The sequence below is a fragment of the Thamnophis sirtalis genome, unplaced genomic scaffold, assembly GCF_051295495.1.
Source record: "Thamnophis sirtalis isolate CommonGarterSnake01/CBP01778 unplaced genomic scaffold, rThaSir2_p1.2 scaffold_2, whole genome shotgun sequence".
NCBI classification, from domain to species: Eukaryota; Metazoa; Chordata; class Lepidosauria; order Squamata; family Natricidae; genus Thamnophis; species Thamnophis sirtalis.
In genome coordinates this window covers 123,583,181-123,601,179 of record NW_028261382.1, presented here as the reverse complement: position 1 = coordinate 123,601,179, position 17,999 = coordinate 123,583,181, and the positions used below count along the sequence as shown (strand labels likewise).

At 37.6% G+C, this 17,999-nt stretch overlaps 1 protein-coding gene across 2 annotated transcripts in view; it reads right to left on the bottom strand.

The window, feature by feature from the left end:
• RGS22 (regulator of G protein signaling 22) overlaps positions 1–17,999 on the bottom strand; it is a 107,277-nt gene that overhangs the window by 84,585 nt on the left and 4,693 nt on the right. The window contains exons 1-6 of one of the 2 annotated variants that reach the window (XM_087706817.1): positions 14,086–14,145; positions 11,698–11,760; positions 8,124–8,351; positions 5,859–5,944; positions 3,312–3,477; positions 1,040–1,184 (exon numbers count right to left, since the gene is read on the bottom strand). In XM_087706817.1, coding sequence (XP_087562943.1) covers positions 1,040–1,184; positions 3,312–3,477; positions 5,859–5,944; positions 8,124–8,279 — 553 coding nt within the window. In that variant the 5' untranslated portion in view covers positions 8,280–8,351; positions 11,698–11,760; positions 14,086–14,145. Of the gene's footprint in view, positions 1–1,039; positions 1,185–3,311; positions 3,478–5,858; positions 5,945–8,123; positions 8,352–11,697; positions 11,761–14,085; positions 14,146–17,999 lie in introns of those variants that run through there. The other variant, XM_087706816.1, reaches the window with a different exon arrangement.

Here is a 17,999-nt window from a genome sequence, read left to right as displayed (position 1 = left end):
GAGCCTAAACATTTGGCTCTGCTGTTTGGCCTGGGACCCAAACAAGGACACACTACATTGGGGATGGCTGGTCATCATCTTTGCTTTTTAATTTTAATTTTTAAATTCTATTTTAATAGTTTTCCACACTTTTTAATCCTTATTATATTGTAAGCTGCCCAATGTCACATTTTAGTGAGATGGATGGCATAGAAAGCCAATAAATAAATAAAATAAATTAATAGCCCACTGTTGCAATAAACTATATTTTCCAAATTACTTCCATATTGCTACCTCCAAATTACATAAAAGTGTCTGCAAAGTTGAAATCATTAGCACAAACCCATTTCAAAAAAGGCTTTATCTCTCTCTATATATAAAATTATTAGTTTTATTCATTCATTTATTTAAAACATTTGTATAGTCACTTATCTTAAAACCAACAGTGGGTGGCTTACAGCCAACAAAATTATTCATTCTCTCTCTCTCTCTCTCTCTCTCTCTCTCTCTCTCTCTCTCTCTCTCCCCTCCCTCCCTCCCTCTCTCTCTCTCTCTCTCTCTCTCACTCTCTTAAAACAAACCATGATAAAACTAAAAAAACAGAAAACCTGATATTACATCACATTTCCCTGATACTATCTGCATACTTATCTCACACTGTCCTCATTGCATCCCTACTGGCTTGTTTCCATGGAGGTTTCTCAAATAAGATCAGTAAAATATACACAACAATTGCATCATTTAGCATATAAACAATTACTACATTATGGCCTTCTTCTTATATTAAGGTTCTCCATTAAGTAACCTTGAGGCTCCAGAGAAATAATAGTTGTGATTAAGCAGTATTTTTCCCACTTGCCCTAAAAATTCATGAAAGGCGAGCAACACATTTTTTTTTTGCAAAACAGTGAAAAGGAGAAAGGGAATATGTTGAAGGACTCAGAAGAAAAATAATGTAAGTTTTTATAACAGACTGGCTGATTGATTTTGTTTGTAAGGCTGCCCAATTGTTCATCCATGTCTACTACCCTCACATATAATTTCCAGTGATTAATATTACCTTCATATGTAGGCCATGACTTTGAAGAATCAGGTAAAAATCGAACATGAGACGATGACACAGGACGGGTAAAACAATCAGTAATGATCATGTTCTGACTTTGTTTGGCTAGAGTAAACCAATCCTGTGTCTGAGTAACAGTAGCCTATTAAATAAAACATTTGGTTACTTATAAATTAAGTGGAGAAGACAAGTGGTAGATTTAAAAGGAGAAATGTTAAGTCTACATCTGAGATGTCCCAATTCAAAAATCCAAAGGAATATGTGACATAAGATAAGGAAATCATTTAAGCACACTATATCCCTATCTAGTCAAATAAAAATAAATACAATAAATAGTTACCAATTAATACTATTTATGCCATGATAAATCTACTGTTTATTATCAGTATAAATGTTTTTTATTAATTTTATCTCACTTGTTATGCACACCATAAACTGTTATTCAACCCAAAAGCTTTACTGTAGTCAGAAAGAAGGCTGATACTCTTTTTTATCCAGAACTATTTGATCTAATTGGTAAAAGTTCTTTTTGTGTAGTTATTGAAATGTCCAGGGTCCAAGCAAAAGAAAAAAAGAGCAATTGTATTTCCTAACAGTGTAAAAACCAGTTGAATTTGGAGTTATTGCAGGAATGAACTATTTTTAATTGAAGAACATGGTCCTTTCTGGATGGTCTCTATATTCCATGGTTGGAGAACCTACAGTTTTTAGTGAATGAGACAAAAGGGACCAGGCTACAGTTGTGCTGTTTCATCACATTCTTTGTGCATCCCCTTCTCACTTTTGCACATCTCCCCTTTTTCTCCCTCTCTTCTTCTAGATGTGTTGAAGTTAGAAAAGAGGTTCAGTTTTTGCAATAAACAGTTGACACCGCAAGGGAATGACCCGGTGCAATGGTGGGATTCAAATAATTTACCAACCAGTTCTCTGCCCTAATGACCAGCTGGATAGGCGGGGCTCGGTGGTCATGTGATCATGTGGGCATGGCCAAGTCAATGTCACTCAGGTGGATGGGCACTTTGCCTTAGTTGTTACAATGGTAATAAGGAGAGGCAGTTTCTGTAAGCAGGGCAATAAAGATTAGGCTAGAAACAACACCAGAATGTTTCCTTCCTTACAGAATTAGCCCTGTAAAGTGGGGAAAAAACAAAAGATTTCTTCCAACAACCAGTTCTCCGAACTGCTTAGAAAGTTACCAACCGGTTCTCCCGAATAGGTGCGAACTGGCTGAATCCCACCACTGGCCCAGTGCCCAAAATGGTAAAAGAGGAATTAAAGAAGAAGAAGATGACAGCTAAGGAAAAGAAGCCCGTCCTTTGATCCTCAACTGCCTTCCTCAACTGCCTTCTGTCATGAGAAATTAACTTAAGACTTTTTTCAAAGTTTGTCATATGTTGTGGAAGGCAGGCTGCAGTACACTTGTAATTCCTCTAAATTTTCTACTTTAGTAGTGTCCTAGACTGAGGAAAGCTGCATTCAAAACTCTATTCAGCTAGGAAATCCCCAGGTAAAGGTAGGTAAGTCATTCCTTGTCATCTTAACACATTTTCAGTGTGGTAACATAAATAAAATAAACAGAAGACATCAACTAGTGAGAAAATGGGAATATTAAGAAGGATACATCCATATTCCATGCTCCTTTACATTTAATTTTTTATCTTAAAAATATTTTATTTACTGCTCTGCAATCTGAGACCAAAGCAACATACATTAAAACATACACAGCAATGAAATTAAAAAGGACATAAAACCAAGTCAGCCAAATCCAAGAAGAAGGAACTTTTGCCCCCTGCCCTTGGAATATCCAAACATTAGTCACTGAAAAGAAAATACTGATCTCCTCAATGATGAGGGAAGTTCTGAATAATTTGGGGTTATAAATTCTGATAATGAATGGGGATGAAAGTGGGTGTTTTAGTAAAACATGAAAAACAGAATCAACCACTGTGCTTGAAGTAGTAATGGTTTCCTCTTATCTTTGCTACCGGTTTGGCTCTGCATGCACAGAGCGTCCGTGATGATATCTGGGTGGGTGGGCGGAGCCTCCCACTGCCACCATTACTGGTTCACCCGAACCGGAGCAAACTGGCAGAATACCACCTCTGATTTGAACATGTAGGTATGATTTTCATATGGGAGACTGTAATATCTTCTAGTTGTCATCCTGATGGGTAACACCTCAACTTGAACCAGAGGTTAAAAAAAAACCTCCCACTCTTATTTTATTCTCCACACAATACTCTTATTTACAACACTCACTGTATTTTACCTGGCCAAGAGAAACGTAGAACTTTTTCATAATCAAATCATCTTCATTTTCCTCAGGGCTTTCTATGGTGGGTGGAGATTTTGAGAACCAAGGATAATAGTTTTTGTCTATAACAAAACTGATCCCAGTTTTGCTCCATTCCACCTGTGAAACAAGTTTAGCTAATCTACAGAGAAGTGACAAATAGCATAAAGTAATTTAAGGTTACCCAGATAATATTAACATCAACAAAACTACTGTTCTTTTAAAGAAACCAAAAGCTCAAAGACATTATCTTAATTCATTATAATATAATAATTTAATCATATTCAGAGTTTTAAATGTTTGAAGAGTATCAGCAGACTTCATATCAAGTTCGTATAGAAATCTGTCAAGACAGTCACTCCTGCATTTAGGAACTAGCAGTAGAAATTTCAAGAGTCTTGGGGACAATTTTAAACACTCTTAGATAATTTCTTTAAATGCAGACAAGATAGATTTCCTATATTTATACTCATAAGATCAGTCTGGCACAGAACAAAGGAATCTATTCCATCTTATATACAGGTGGTCCTTAACTTACAAGCCCAAAGTTTCTGTTGCTAAGCACGACATTTGTTAAATGAGCTTTGCCTCATTTTACCACCTTTCCTGCCACAGTTGTTAATTGCTGCAGTTGTTAAATTGGTAACACGGTTGTTAAGTGAATCTGGCTTCCTCATTGACTTTGCATGTCAGAAGGTCACAAAAGATGATCACAAACCCCGGTACATTGTAACTGTTATAAATATGAACCAGTTGCCAAACATCTGAATTTTGATCACAGGATCCTGTGACCATGGGGACCATGGACCGAGTGTGAAAAACAGTCATAAGTCACTTATTTATCCAGTTGTGAATTTTTCAATCCCTTATTAACCAAAACATGACCTTGTGAGCAAAATGCTTCCTATTGTTTTTATTTCTTGTACAAAATCTCTAACTGTAACCTTAACCAGGACTAAAGTCTTAAATAGTATGAAAAAATTGGATTTGAAGCTAACCCTCTCCTCCGATTCTCATTTACAACTGCTTTAATTAAACGCGATAAAGACTAACCCTAGAATATAGACTATGCAATCATAGGCCTGGAAGAGACCAGCCTAGTCTAACCCACTTCTTGAGCCAAGAGACCTTATAACATCCCAGTCAAATAGCTGTCTAGTTATTTTTGAAAACCTCTAGTGATGGAACTTCCACAACTCTGGGAGGTAAGCTATTCCGCTGATTGTTCTCATACTCAGAAAATTCATCCTTACTTCTAGGTTTGATCTCTCCTTATCAAGCTTCTACCCATTACTTCTTATACGGCCCTCTGGTGCTTTGGAGAATAAGACAGTCTCTCTTCTCTGTACAATCTCTCAAGTATTGGAAGACAGTTATGTCCCACAATCCCTCTCTTTGATTGGCTAGACATACCTCGCTCCTTCAAGTGTTCATTATACAATTTAGTCTCTGGAGCCTTTATCTTCATTGTTGCTTTTCTCTACATACTTTCTAGGATCTTAGTATCTTTTCTGTTTCATGGTGACCAAAACTATATGCAGTATTCCATGTGTGGTCTCACTAGTGCTGTGATGGCGAACCTATGGTACACATGCCACAGGTGGCACACTGAGCCGTTTCTGAGGGCACGCGAGGCGTTGCCCTATCAGCTCCAGTGCGATGCTTCCAGTTTGCATGTTGGGCTATTTTTTGCTCTCCCCAGGCTCCTAGAAAGTCTCTGGTGCTTGGGGAGGGCGAAAAATGGACCTACCGGGCCCACCCGAAGTCGGAAAATGGGCCGTTTCCAGCTTCCAGGGGAGCTCCGAGGGGACGGGGGAGGCCGTTTTCACCCTCCCCAGGATTCTAGAAAGCCATGTGCACATGCACAAGGCAAACGGGTAGGGTCATGCACACATGCACAGGGGGCACGGCACGGGGGGCATTAAATTATGGGGGTGAGCATGTGAGCACGCACATTAGTGAGCAAGCACGCTAGTGCGCATACACATACTTTGGGCACCCGAAATGAAAAAGGTTCGGCATCACTGCACTAGTGAGATATAAAGTAGCATTATCACTTCTCGTGTTCTTGATGTTATCCCTCGGTTGATGCAGCCTATGACTGCACTGTTTTTGTTTTTGTTTTGGTAGCTGCAGTATACACTGCTGGTTCATGTTAAATGGTGCTTCAATTAAAAACACCCCAGATCCCTCTTGCAGTTACTGCTATTGAGCCAAGTGCCACCTATTCTGTATATATGCATTTGGTTTTTCCTGCTTAAGCGCAGGATCTTTTTTTTCTCACCACTAAATTGCATCTTTAGGGCCGGGGGGGGGGGGAACGGGGCACAAAGATGCCAATAACGTTTTCTCTGTAAGAGAAGGATTATATTATGTCTTCCTTAAAGGCTGCCAATATTTGCACTTTTAAGAGTACCAGAAAGATTGATACACTTACCAAATTAGGTAAAAAAAACTTGTGTGGCCAAAACAATCCAGTTTTTGTTGATGTTTTTGAGATAAACTAATTAGAAATCAAATTACCTGTATTCAAAGTAGCAATCACTCTCTAAAAATGCTGGAAATCTATTCTTTTTTATCCATTCAATAGCTTGTTCTCGGTTCAGACTCTAACAAAATAAAATATATTCTTTAAATTTTATTTGCTGTATTATTAATTGTATAATCCAACAATTTCCAAACACTTCATAGGAGCTCAGTGGATCCTAGAAACATACACACTAGGTATTTCATTACCCAACTACGTAACATCATCAGTGCTACTTTTATCAAGCTGTGTTTATTGGAGGTTTGTCTCTGAAACTGGTAGGCTTTTTTTCCTGCAGAAAAAAATACTTATTCTTTGACTGAAGCTTGCCTTAATGCAAATTCATCACATTTGTATGCTGTCTGAAGCATTTGATACCTATGTGCGTGCCTATAGAAAAGAAAATTTGTAGCTCAGGGGTGCTTGTTGCTCTCTTCTTGCTGATGTTTCCCAATTAAGGAAAACCATCTAGCACTGATGATGTTCCTTAGTTGGGTAATGAAATGTCTGCAAGAAAACAACCAAGGTCAGAGAGCATCAAGAATTCCACAGAAAGAAAGATTGCTTGTCAGGATTCATTCCCTGAGCAAATACTGCTCCCTGAGCAAAGGATGAAATCAGAAAAAAGATCTATTTCTTACAATTCGTTTTTATAGAATTGTACTAGAATGGTATCCTCTGGCATCCTGTGACATAAACATTCTGCTACTGCCATAAAATGCATTTTGATAGACTAGCATAAAATTGTTCCTTTCTTGGTGGAAGTTGCCTCTCCTTTTGTGGCTTACTGATAATGGTTTCTGGAAAGGCTTCTTTACTTTAGCCAGTATTTCTGGATGTAATCAAATAAATTTGTAATTATTTATGCTCAAAACAAATTCCATGCTTTTGTCTCCATATCCATGAGAAAATAAGACAGGCCAAAGTCATATCTCTCATATTAGTGGAAAGTTTCCAAGATGTCAATTTTTAAAGGAAAACTATATTGAATCCTATATTGTATTCATTACTCTTCATTTAGGATTGCACTATAAATATTTTTGTTGTTATAGTTCAATATTCCCAAATCTGTGTTGTCAAATGTATTGCAACTACAGTTTACAAAATGTCTAGCAATGATTTGACCAGATTAGCTGAGAATGCTGGGAACTGTGGACCCAAGACATTGAAAGCTGAAAAATGCAGTAATAATTGTTTAGCTCAGTGTTGTTCAATATTGGTGTCTTTCAGAAGTGTTGATTTCAACTAGCAGAATTCCCCAGCCAATATTGCAGGCTGCAAATTCTGAAGTCCACTCTCGTTTAGATAGTGAAATCTATATATGTGTGAAGGTTTGAATGGAGGGAAGGAAAGTCATAATAAGTGCATTTATTTTCTACTTCCACGCTTGAACAACCCCTCCCCACTCACCACCCCCACAAATAGCCTTTTGGCAATGATGTACAAACGTTTTGGTTTCAGTTTTCAATCGTCACATCATCCCATTTCAGAGGTGGGTTGCTGCCAGTTCGGCCCAGATTGGGCGAACCAGTAGTAGTCGTACATGCACACAAGCACGCGCAGGAGCGTGCCCGAACCGGTAGTAAAAAAAATAGCAACCCACCTCTGTCCCATTTGGAGTTTGAAATGGCTCATGTCACAGGTACATATTTCCCTAACTATTTTAAAAGTAATTGAAACTAGAATTCCAAATGGTTGTATTTAACTTTGTGCACACCATTTATTAATGGCTGTCTCTCCATATGAGTGCAGATTCTAAGGATGACGGGATCTTTAAAAACAATATACAATTATATATATATAGGACCAGACAATGTCACATATTCGACAACAGTATAGTGCAAATTACCCAAAATATATAATCTGCATCAAGGATATCACAATACATGGCATCATCAAAGCTTATATCAGATTTTATGGGCACACATATAAACTCAGACTTTCAGATTTACTCACAGAAGTCGGGATGGAAACGGGAATGGATCCTAATTCACTGATATTCCATACAACTTTCTTCTCAGAGTTTTAATTACTCCTTTTGAAGGAGATATACTTCTAGGAAAGTCAATGCCTTTGAAACTTAGCAACTTTTTAAACACCTGGTATAACCAGAGGAATCATTGCAGGATCAAAAGGTTTTAACCTCAATCTGATTGATTAAATGTGGAACCCCGATTAATACAAGATTTCAGAGTTGGTTGTATATCATATTTCCATGAATGCTTCTTAAAGGCACAATAATAACACCAATTCATTCTTACCATGGTTGAATAATTTAGATTAAAACTGAAGGCCGGGGAAGGGGGAGTGTTACTATCTTTAGAAAAAGGGGCTTGTATCTTTGTCTGCCTTGTAACATCATAAATGGGATTTCGAGGTTTCTGTTCCCGAAGCATCTGTTTTAGCTGGTTTTCCATGCACTGTGGGACATCACTAGCAACTTCAAATATTCCAAAATCGGGATTATATTGAACTGGTTCCGCAAATGTCTATAAACGTGAAAAGTGAAAGATTAGGATTCAGAATTAGCACAACACTGAAGGAATATAATCTAACCATGCATTGTATAAATAAACTGAGGGCCCCAAATTCTGCCTGTATTCCTCTTAAACTATCTGATAGTTTAATTTTAGAGGGTTTCCCCCTCTTGATTATACTTTTATAGCCCAGGGCTTTGTTTTTCTAACTTTCTAGAACAGCGACTTCTGCCTATAAAAAAATTAACATATCAGTTAATTCAGTACTGAATTAGAGGCACAGAGAAATTAATACATATTTATAGTTTACGACCATTCAACCTCCTACCACTTAACCCATTCTGCAGTAATTGATGTGTTCTTTCATAAAAAGAGGAAATATAACCTTTTAGCATTCCTGGAGCTTACAGAAAATGAGCCTATAAGTACATTTTAAAAACTGATGAAACTTCCCCAAATGGTAGAATTTACCGCTATCCTCTGAGCATTCAGGGCTAATCGACAACGTTCTGCTGTCTGATAGAGGAAAAGGCTCATGGATTCTTCTTGGCAAGAAAATAAAACAGTGATAAGACGTAACTATCAATTTCCTGCCTTTTCCTGAGTGCTTAAATTAGCTGCCTGAAGTAGCTCCTTCTTTCTTTGTTGAATTGGCCTTGAGATAACAAAGTTATTATTCATAAGTATCATAAATTTGTGATTGCTAACATTTCTTGGGGGAAAAATATGCAATGTACTAACGTCAGGCCAAAGTTTCTGTTTTTATTTAATTTGGAGGGAATACAAATTAAAATAACAAAAAGAATAAACTTTTAATTCCAAATCATTGGAGATATGCTAGTTTATGAGAATATGTGAACAAAGCATGTAAATTCTACAATCTGGAACTATTTTAACAGATGCTAGATAATTTTAGTTATGTGTTATTTATATAGAAAACTAACCAAGGATAACATTAATTAATCACTTGTATCTATTTTTAATTTCAACTCTGGCAATGGAGCCCAAAGACCCATTTTCCAAAATGCAGTCCAATTAATTAAATTGAAAACATCTGGATCTTCTAATGTAATAAAACAGATGCCAATAACAATGTTTTAAATATAAACTGTATTGTCATCTTGGATGCTTGACTACCAATCAATTATAATGTATATAAAAGGATGGAATGAAAGAACTAATAGTCTTCGCCAATAAGCCTAGGCCAAACTACTAAGTTAATCAAAGGCACATGTCTCAATCCAACAAGTGACTTCACTTTTCTGAACTAGATCCTACATATGCAAAGAAGCTCGGAGTATGGGAGGTGTCACATTTGACATCTCAGAGCTCTGAACATATGCTGACCAGTCGAATCCAGTTCTTCCAGTGGAGGCAAACTGCAATCACCTGCAATCAACATAGGAAGACGCAGGGAAATCTTTGTTGGTAAAACCCACTCCTTATATACACAGACTTCTTATAGTGTGAGTTTAAAAAATCATGTGGTATCTCATGCAAGTGGATAAAATAAGCAATATATTATAAACGTGTATACAATAATCATGAATTACCAACTGTCTTCTGATTTAGTCAAACATGATCCCAGCACATATTTGCTAGAACACATAGTGAAAGCTCTACCACAACATGTGTCATGATTAGGATTCATTCAGATTCATTCCACTTGTAGATAATAAGATTGTTAAGAAGCAGAAGCAAAGTGTGCAAAAGGACCAAATCACTGAAGTGCAGTAAAAAATTAGGGTACATTATTTGAGCAATGAGCCCTCTATCTCTAATCTGTGTATGAGGAGTCAAATTACATTTAATCAAATAGCAATGCAAAAACATTTTAAACCCACTTGGAGGTATGCTAAGATCATTCCTCAAATTTGGGTCCATGCAAATGCTTTGACAACAAGTCCCAACTAAATGCAGCTAATGATCAATGATCATGGATTGTGGAAGTGAGAGTCCTAGGCACCTGAAGGGCACTAGACTGAAGAAAGCATACTATGGTATTATTTCATATTACTTATCTATTTATCTATTCATTAATTTATTTCAATACTGCTCTTCTTCTTGAGAGAGGTCAGAGAGATACACAAAATGACAAAACTATCAAGAACAGGAGCAATAATTCTGATTTCTATAAGAATTAGAAAATCAGCAAGTAGGCATTCCATTCTTCTTTGAGACAGCATGGTGACCAGATATATTTTTTGTCAGGGGAGGGAGGAAGACTTGTATTATATTACAGAATCATTGTACAGTCCCTGAAAAGGTGTACTCTCTGCTATTTACATGGTGATCTGATCCAACCACAAAATGTTTTATATTAGGTTTGTTCTGTCTCATCAGTTTTACCCATGTTTCTTTCCATGTAGTGCCTGGACTAATCTGCATCAGGTTTTAAAGAAAGATATAATCAAGACATTTTATTGCTAATTATATGCATATATTAAATATATATTTACAATTTAAGATGTACACACACAGAGAGACACTTCACATTTGCAAAATGAATGGGGGATATATTAAAATGAAAATGATAATTTCTGAGTGGAGAAATCTCAATGGTAATGGTTCCAATCAGCACATTAGCCAAAGATATATGGATTTGGTCAGTTTGTATTGAAGTTCTCAAAAAAGAATCCAAGTCATTATATCCATTTGATATAATTCAGAACAAAGAACTATTTAAAAGGTACTTCTGTAACTTAGCAGTAGACAATCCATTGGCTGGCTGCATGAAACAAAAGTGCCAATTTGCAGGATGATTTCCAACATAGTAATACATTAAAAACATTTCTTTTATTGAAATATTTTCTTGTAGTAAAGTAAACAATTAATAGCATCATATATTTTTTTACTTTAACCATTTGCCCATATACCAATTTTTTATGTCTGGGAACCAAACTGTAATCAGGTTTCCATTAGCATTACCCTGAATAATTTCTATGAAGAGCTGCAGCAAAATAAAACTGGACATTATCAGACACTCCGTAACAAAGTTGAATAGAACAAACTTAGAAAAGCTAGTGATGAACAGGTCAAGAATTCTCAGCTTCTTTCTGTTTTGGCCTTTCCATTAATTGCACCACTGTTGCCTTAAGACATTTGCTGAGGTTTCCAGCATGAGATAATTACAACGTTCTCCTGAGGGAGTTTTCTGTAAAGCTTCTAATGTATGTACTACTTTGGGAACACAGTTTAGGATTTGAGACAAAGCAAGAGGGATTGGGTAAGTAAGCCAGAATATCTTGCATGAGTCATATTTTGTATATACAGTATAAGTCTATATAGTAACAATCTAGTCAATCAATTTTATTGGGTTAACTATAAGGAATGTTGGAGCAATATGTGTCATACTTACTGGGAGACCCAAAAATTCATTGAAGAAGTCTACAAGTATATTGTCAGTTGCTAAATACTCTTCCTGTGAGAACAGAGAAAAGGGGGGGGGGATGTGATGTGGTAGAATAAGGACAATTCTTCTTATTGTAGAAGTGGTTAAGAATTTCCAGCATTCCTGCAGAATAGCAATAGGACTTATATACTGCTTCACAGTGCTTTATAGCCCTCTCTAAGCAGTTTACAGAGTCAGCATATTTCCCCCAACAATCTGGGTCCTCATTTTACCCACCTCGGAAGGATGGAAGGCTGAGTCAACTTTGAGTCTGGTGAGATTTGAACTGCCAAATTGCAGGCAGCCGGCAGTCAGCAGAAGTAGCCTGCAGGACTGCACTCTAACTACTGCACCACCGTGGCTCCGATTCTGGTCCACATCAGGTCAGATTATGGTCTACCTATATGAGAATTACCAGACTAATTAATAATACAAGCTAAATTGGTAAATTCTTCAGCTGACTGGGGCCTCAGGCCAAGGTCTTCTCTATCATTTGTTGCCTGATCCATTTACAAATAACCATCACTAACCAATTGTAGTTTCCCAATGGACTAGCAGAAGAATCATTCTCAAGCCAGACCCTTCAGCCTAATTCCACTGAAAGTAAATCATTACTCTTCCAATGAAAGATATTGGAATCTTTATCATAGCAAGATTCTATTCCATTATATTATATCCAGCTGTGCCCCCAGGTTGACTATGTTGGCTGGGGAATGAAGGGAGCTGAACATCAAAACATCTGGAGTGGTAATATATTTGGATTCTTCTCCTTTATTGGCAGCTTCCGCTACATTCCCCATAAGTTTTATGCTTTGGGATACATTGGTTTTGTAACTTTATGAACTCTACCTGTTCAGCTTTCCATTTTCAATTTGGTAATCAATTGAAGGACACTTAAGATTAGATTTAGATGCAACAGCTACCCTTCCTCAATGTGACTCTAACATCTTCAATGCAAATCAAGTCCTTTTGCATTAGGTAGTGATTTGGAAAAAGACAAATCTTAGCAAACCTCCGAAATTAATGGGGAGGGTGCAGCAGCACCCTTCAAATGAATTAAAAACCTCCCACTGACTTTGTGTTAAAAATGTTATTAAAAACAGATTACTGTGTCCTATAGCATATTTCACATTTCATCAGTCACAGTGGGCTGATGACAGCAGTGTAAATGACGGGTTATGACAAAAAAGAATGTTAATGGCTTTACTGGCCCAAGAAACCAATAGAAAACAAATCCCTTATTAGTTAGGGAATTTGAAGCGGGAGAAAAAATGCAGACATCTATGTTATTGAAAATACCAACTGTGAACCTTTTCAATTGTATGACATTATTCATATGACTTTCAAAACTGTGTGGGTGTGCATGTGCCTTTGAGTCAATACTAACTCCTGGTAAGTGCCTGGAAAAATTCCTGAAGTTTTCTTGGCAAGATTTTTTTCAGAAGAGGTTTGTAATTTTATTTTTAATCTTTTAAAAACCTTTATAATTTCTACAAGAATTATATTTGCATTCCCATTTTAATATTTAATATCTACTTTTATTATTCCCTTTGTAATAGTACTAGCATCAGAATAATGTAAATGTTAGGAAAGCAAACCTCAAGTGTTAGGATAAATCCCAAGACAGGGGGGGAAATCTACATTTCATACTTAACACCATGAGTGAGCAGCCAAATGTCCCAAAGGTGCTTTTTCAAGAGGCAACTGGAATTTCTGATTTTTCCTTTCCAGACGTTTCGCTTCTCTTGAGCTGAAGAAGCTTCTTGGATGAGAAGCGAAACGTCTTCAAATGAAAAATCAGAAAGTCCAGTTGCCTCTTGAAAAAGCACCTTTGGGACAATCATGACCTGGATGACTGACAATCTCCACAGACATCTAACAACCAAATATTTATTCTTAACATTTTAAACTTTATGAAAATCCTGAATGAATAACAATTGACTATTCAACATTCACTGAATAATGAATGTTGTTTAAAATGCAGACTTATTACATAGGAATCTGAGCTTCAAAAACCTAGATAATCAATTGATGGCGGTAAATAGAAATTATAAACCAGTTGCTGCCATCTAGTGGATGTTTGGATTTTTGCAGCAGGAGATCTTCCCCAGCTTTACTGAATGTGCAAACTGTCCATATTGGTGCTATGCATATGTGTTGTAGTGTCAACAGCAGTTTTGGTGAGTTAGATACCTTTTCCATTAAAGAAAGAAATCCTGTTGTTCAGACAGTAGTAGCGCTATGAATGTGTGAAGAGAGGGAAATCTGAAAAAAAGCTGGGGGGGCCTATAGCAATTATACCTGTAGATAACTCAATGCAATCAAGGAGCAGATGTTTTTCATTGCTGGTCCTACCCCAAGGTCCTTTAGTTTTCTTCTTCAGGGAAAAAGCCTATGTACTCTTCATATGTACATCTAAAGTAAGACATTAGCACAACCTAAGCATGATTCCACTCTACAGTTTTTGATTATGAAAAGATATTTCTTGCTTATAAGACATATTCCACTAGGCAATAGTTGTCATCCTTGGCAACTGTAGGTTGTGTGGACTTCAATTCCCAGAATTCTGCAGCCAGCATCCTGGAGAGACCTATTTAATCAGTCTGAGAGACATATTTCATAGTCAACTCTTCTGGTTTTAAACCTTTGAAAACCTTAATTTGTTTTCAAAGCTGGCTGTGGAAGTATTCTGTTTCATTAATGCCCTTAATAAAAAGATACGTATACATGTGGTCCTTTAGATCCAACCTAGAATATTATTTAAATTGCAAGCAGTCCTTGACTTAACAACTATTCATTGAGTGACTGTTTGAAGTTACAACAGCACTGAAAAAAGTGACTAATGACTGCTTTTCACACTTACAACTTTTGCAGTATTGCGATAGGTAGAGGTAAAGATTCCCCTTGCACATATGTGCTGGTCGTTCCCAACTCTAGTGGGTGGTGCTCATCTCCATTTTAAAGCCGAAGAGCCAGTGCTGCCCGAAGATGTCTCCGTGGTCATGTGGCTGGCATGACTAAACGCCGAAAGCGCACGGAAAGCTGTTACCTTCCCACCAAAGATGGTCCCTATTTTTCTACTTGCATTTTTTACTTGCTTTCGAACTGCTAGGTTGGCAGAAGCTGGGACAAGTAATGGGAGCTCACTCTGTTACGCGGAACTAGGGATTCGAACCACTGAACTGCTGACCTTTCTGATCGACAAGCTCAGTGTCTTAGCCACTGAGCCACCGCATCCCAATTGCCATAGCCACATGATCAGAATCCAGACGCTTGGCAACTGGCATATATTTATAATGGTTGCAGTGTCCTGGGGTCACATGACCAGCTTTCGCAAACTTCTGACAAGTGAAGTCAATGGGGAAGCCAGATTCACTTAACAACCATGTTACTAATTTAAGAACTGATTTCACTTAATTCACTTAACAACTGTTGCAAAAAATGTTGTAATGTGGGGCAAACTCATTTGACAATTGTCTTGCTTAGCAACAGAAATTTTGGACCCAATTTGACATAAATCAAGGACTATCTGTAATCCATTTGTGCATATAAATCTTAGGCTGTAATCCTTTATCTGTTTATGTGGCTATATGTTGCTCTACCATTAGACTTCTCAGTTTTTCAATATTCTTGTCCTTTCTTGAACATTATTAGATTTAGCAGAGCTGTTTGTTGTCCCAAACATTCAGAGAAGCACTTATTTACTATTTCTGTTTCCCCACTATTTTGTATATAGCACTCTACCTGCTCTTAGAAGATGCACTATTGGTTTAAGTAAAATTGTTGATATATTTTTAACTTATTGGAACAGATAAAAGAAGTATAACTTCAGATAATTAAAACAATATTTTTGTGACCATATGATATTACAGCAATACTACTGCCTAAAACTTTCCACTTTTATGTTTAAAATTACATGTAAAATATATTAAGCCTTTTCTTGTTCTTAACTTCTTGTAAGGGATGGATGGTATTGTACAGTAACAAATATATGTTATTCCACAAAATGGATTTTCTCGCCCTTAGTATCCTGATGATCATGTATAAATCTTAACTTGGCTGCCAGCTAGAAAGCAAATCTCTGCCAGAAAGTTGTGTGCTGATTTATCATCAAGTAATTCACCTACTTTGACAATTCAGCACATTTTTTCTTCAATTCCAGATTGACTCACTTAGGCAGAGCCAAACTGAACTAAAATTGTTCTAGAAATAGGGTCAAATTATTTGGTCCTATATAACGTATACTTTTTCAGAGCAAAAAGAAGCAGATTCTTGGGTGGGGATGAGATGATAGGGCAGGCAGTGAAGTTTCAATTGGTGCGTTTCACCAAAATATCTATGGAGATTCTTAGACATCCAGTTCGTGGTTGCCCCAAAAGTGCCTTTTTAAAAGGCAACTGGGCTTTGTTTTTTCTTTGAAGACATTTGACTTCTCATCCAAGAAGCTTCTTCACCTCTGACCATACTTCAGTTCTGAAAAGGCACGTTGGGCTTCACCAAAATAATATCCCCATCTGCATCAAACCATCTCTGTCTTTCTGCTGTGCCCCTATGACATTGCCTTTCTCTGTCCTTAAAGTGAGCTGAGTTCACGTTGGCCTATACCCAAGATGGCAAACTTATGGCACACATGCCCAAAGTGGCACGTGGAGCCATGTTGGCTGGCACGTGTGGTGTCACCCGTTCCTCTTCAGGGTTTCTGGCACGCGTGTGCACATGACAATCAGCTGTTTTTTGGGCGTTCAGCAGTGCCAGAAACCCGTAGAGCTGGTTTCCATTGTGCACATGCACATCTGGCAGCTGATCAGTGTGCATGCAGGTGCACCAGTAACCAGAAGACAAGCTTGCCAATGCGCATGCGTGCACCAGAAATTGGAAGTTCATTTCCCGGTGCACGCATGCCCACTAGGCAGCTTCTCTTCTGGGGCGCACACACCCTTTTTGGCACTTGGTGCCGAAAAGATTCACCATCACTGGCCTAAGCTGTACTGTTATTAAAACAGAGCTTTTCCTCCTATTCTGAGAATAGCCTCAAATTGTGTCACACCTTTTAGACTTTGTACCTTGAAGGCCAATCCGGTGACTGGCAGGGACCAGGAACACAAGTGACAGAGGCAATACAAGTTTATGGATCAGCAATTGTATAGCTGTTTTTTTTTTGACCCAACAATGGGCAAAGAGCACTATCCACTGCTTAATGGGGAAAGGGCCTGAGATATCAATGCACTTAATTCTTTCCTGTTTTGTTTATAACTTCCTGTTTAATTTGACTTCTAAACAGAGGTTTTAGAGCATCTGGCAGGCTGAATTATGAAAAGGACAAGGCCTTTAGGGAAGGAAAGCCACGTTCCTCTCTCTGAAGCTATTCCTTTCTTTAAAGGCCCAACTTGGCTCTCCCTATTCTTCCTCTATCAGAATCTGTGAAAGAATTGGAAAGGTGCAGATGGAAAACGGCCATTCAGGCAGGAAGATGATGCCTTGTCCTGCAACTTACCTATGGAAGAAGAGGTTGCATATCAATATTTCTCAATCTTGATATCTTTAACATGTGTGGACCACTTCCCAGAATTCTCCAGCCAGCCTGCTGGATTGGAACTTCTGAGAGTTGAAGTCAACACATCTTACAGTTGCCAAGATTGAGAATCAATGCTCCATGTATCTCATTCCTCCTGCAAAGGATGTTTGAAGTAAGAGGAAAGATTTTGGAGGGAGGGCTCTAAACTTTCTAAATTAATGCTCCCATTGCATTCCTTTTCAAATTATTATGTATGTATGTCTTCGATAATATTCACAGTTACTGTGGAATGAAAAGCATTTGATTCGGTGGAACTAATTTCTGATTCAAAATATTTAATGTTCTGCCATCAATAACATGGTTGCATAATAACATGGTTGCATAAATAAAGAGATAGAATCAAGATCATATCACATTTAAGACTCTTCTCTCTGCAAAAAAATGCATGTAAGATACTAGGGATTGGTTGTTGTAAATGACTAGGTAAACATAAATAGAGGGCAGGGGAGATTTAAATGTCAGTTATACTCTACCCTGTTTCTCCGAAAATAAGATCTCCCTGGATAATAAGCCTAATCGTGCTTTTGAGCGCATGCCCTAAAAATAAGCTCTCCCCTGAAAATAAGCCCTCCCTGAAAATATTGCAACACAGCAGCAGCCATGAGGTGACCACACTTATCACCTCCTGCACCTCAAAAATAATAAGACTTCCCCAAAAATAAGGCCAAGTGCTTATTTTGGTGGTCAAAAGAAA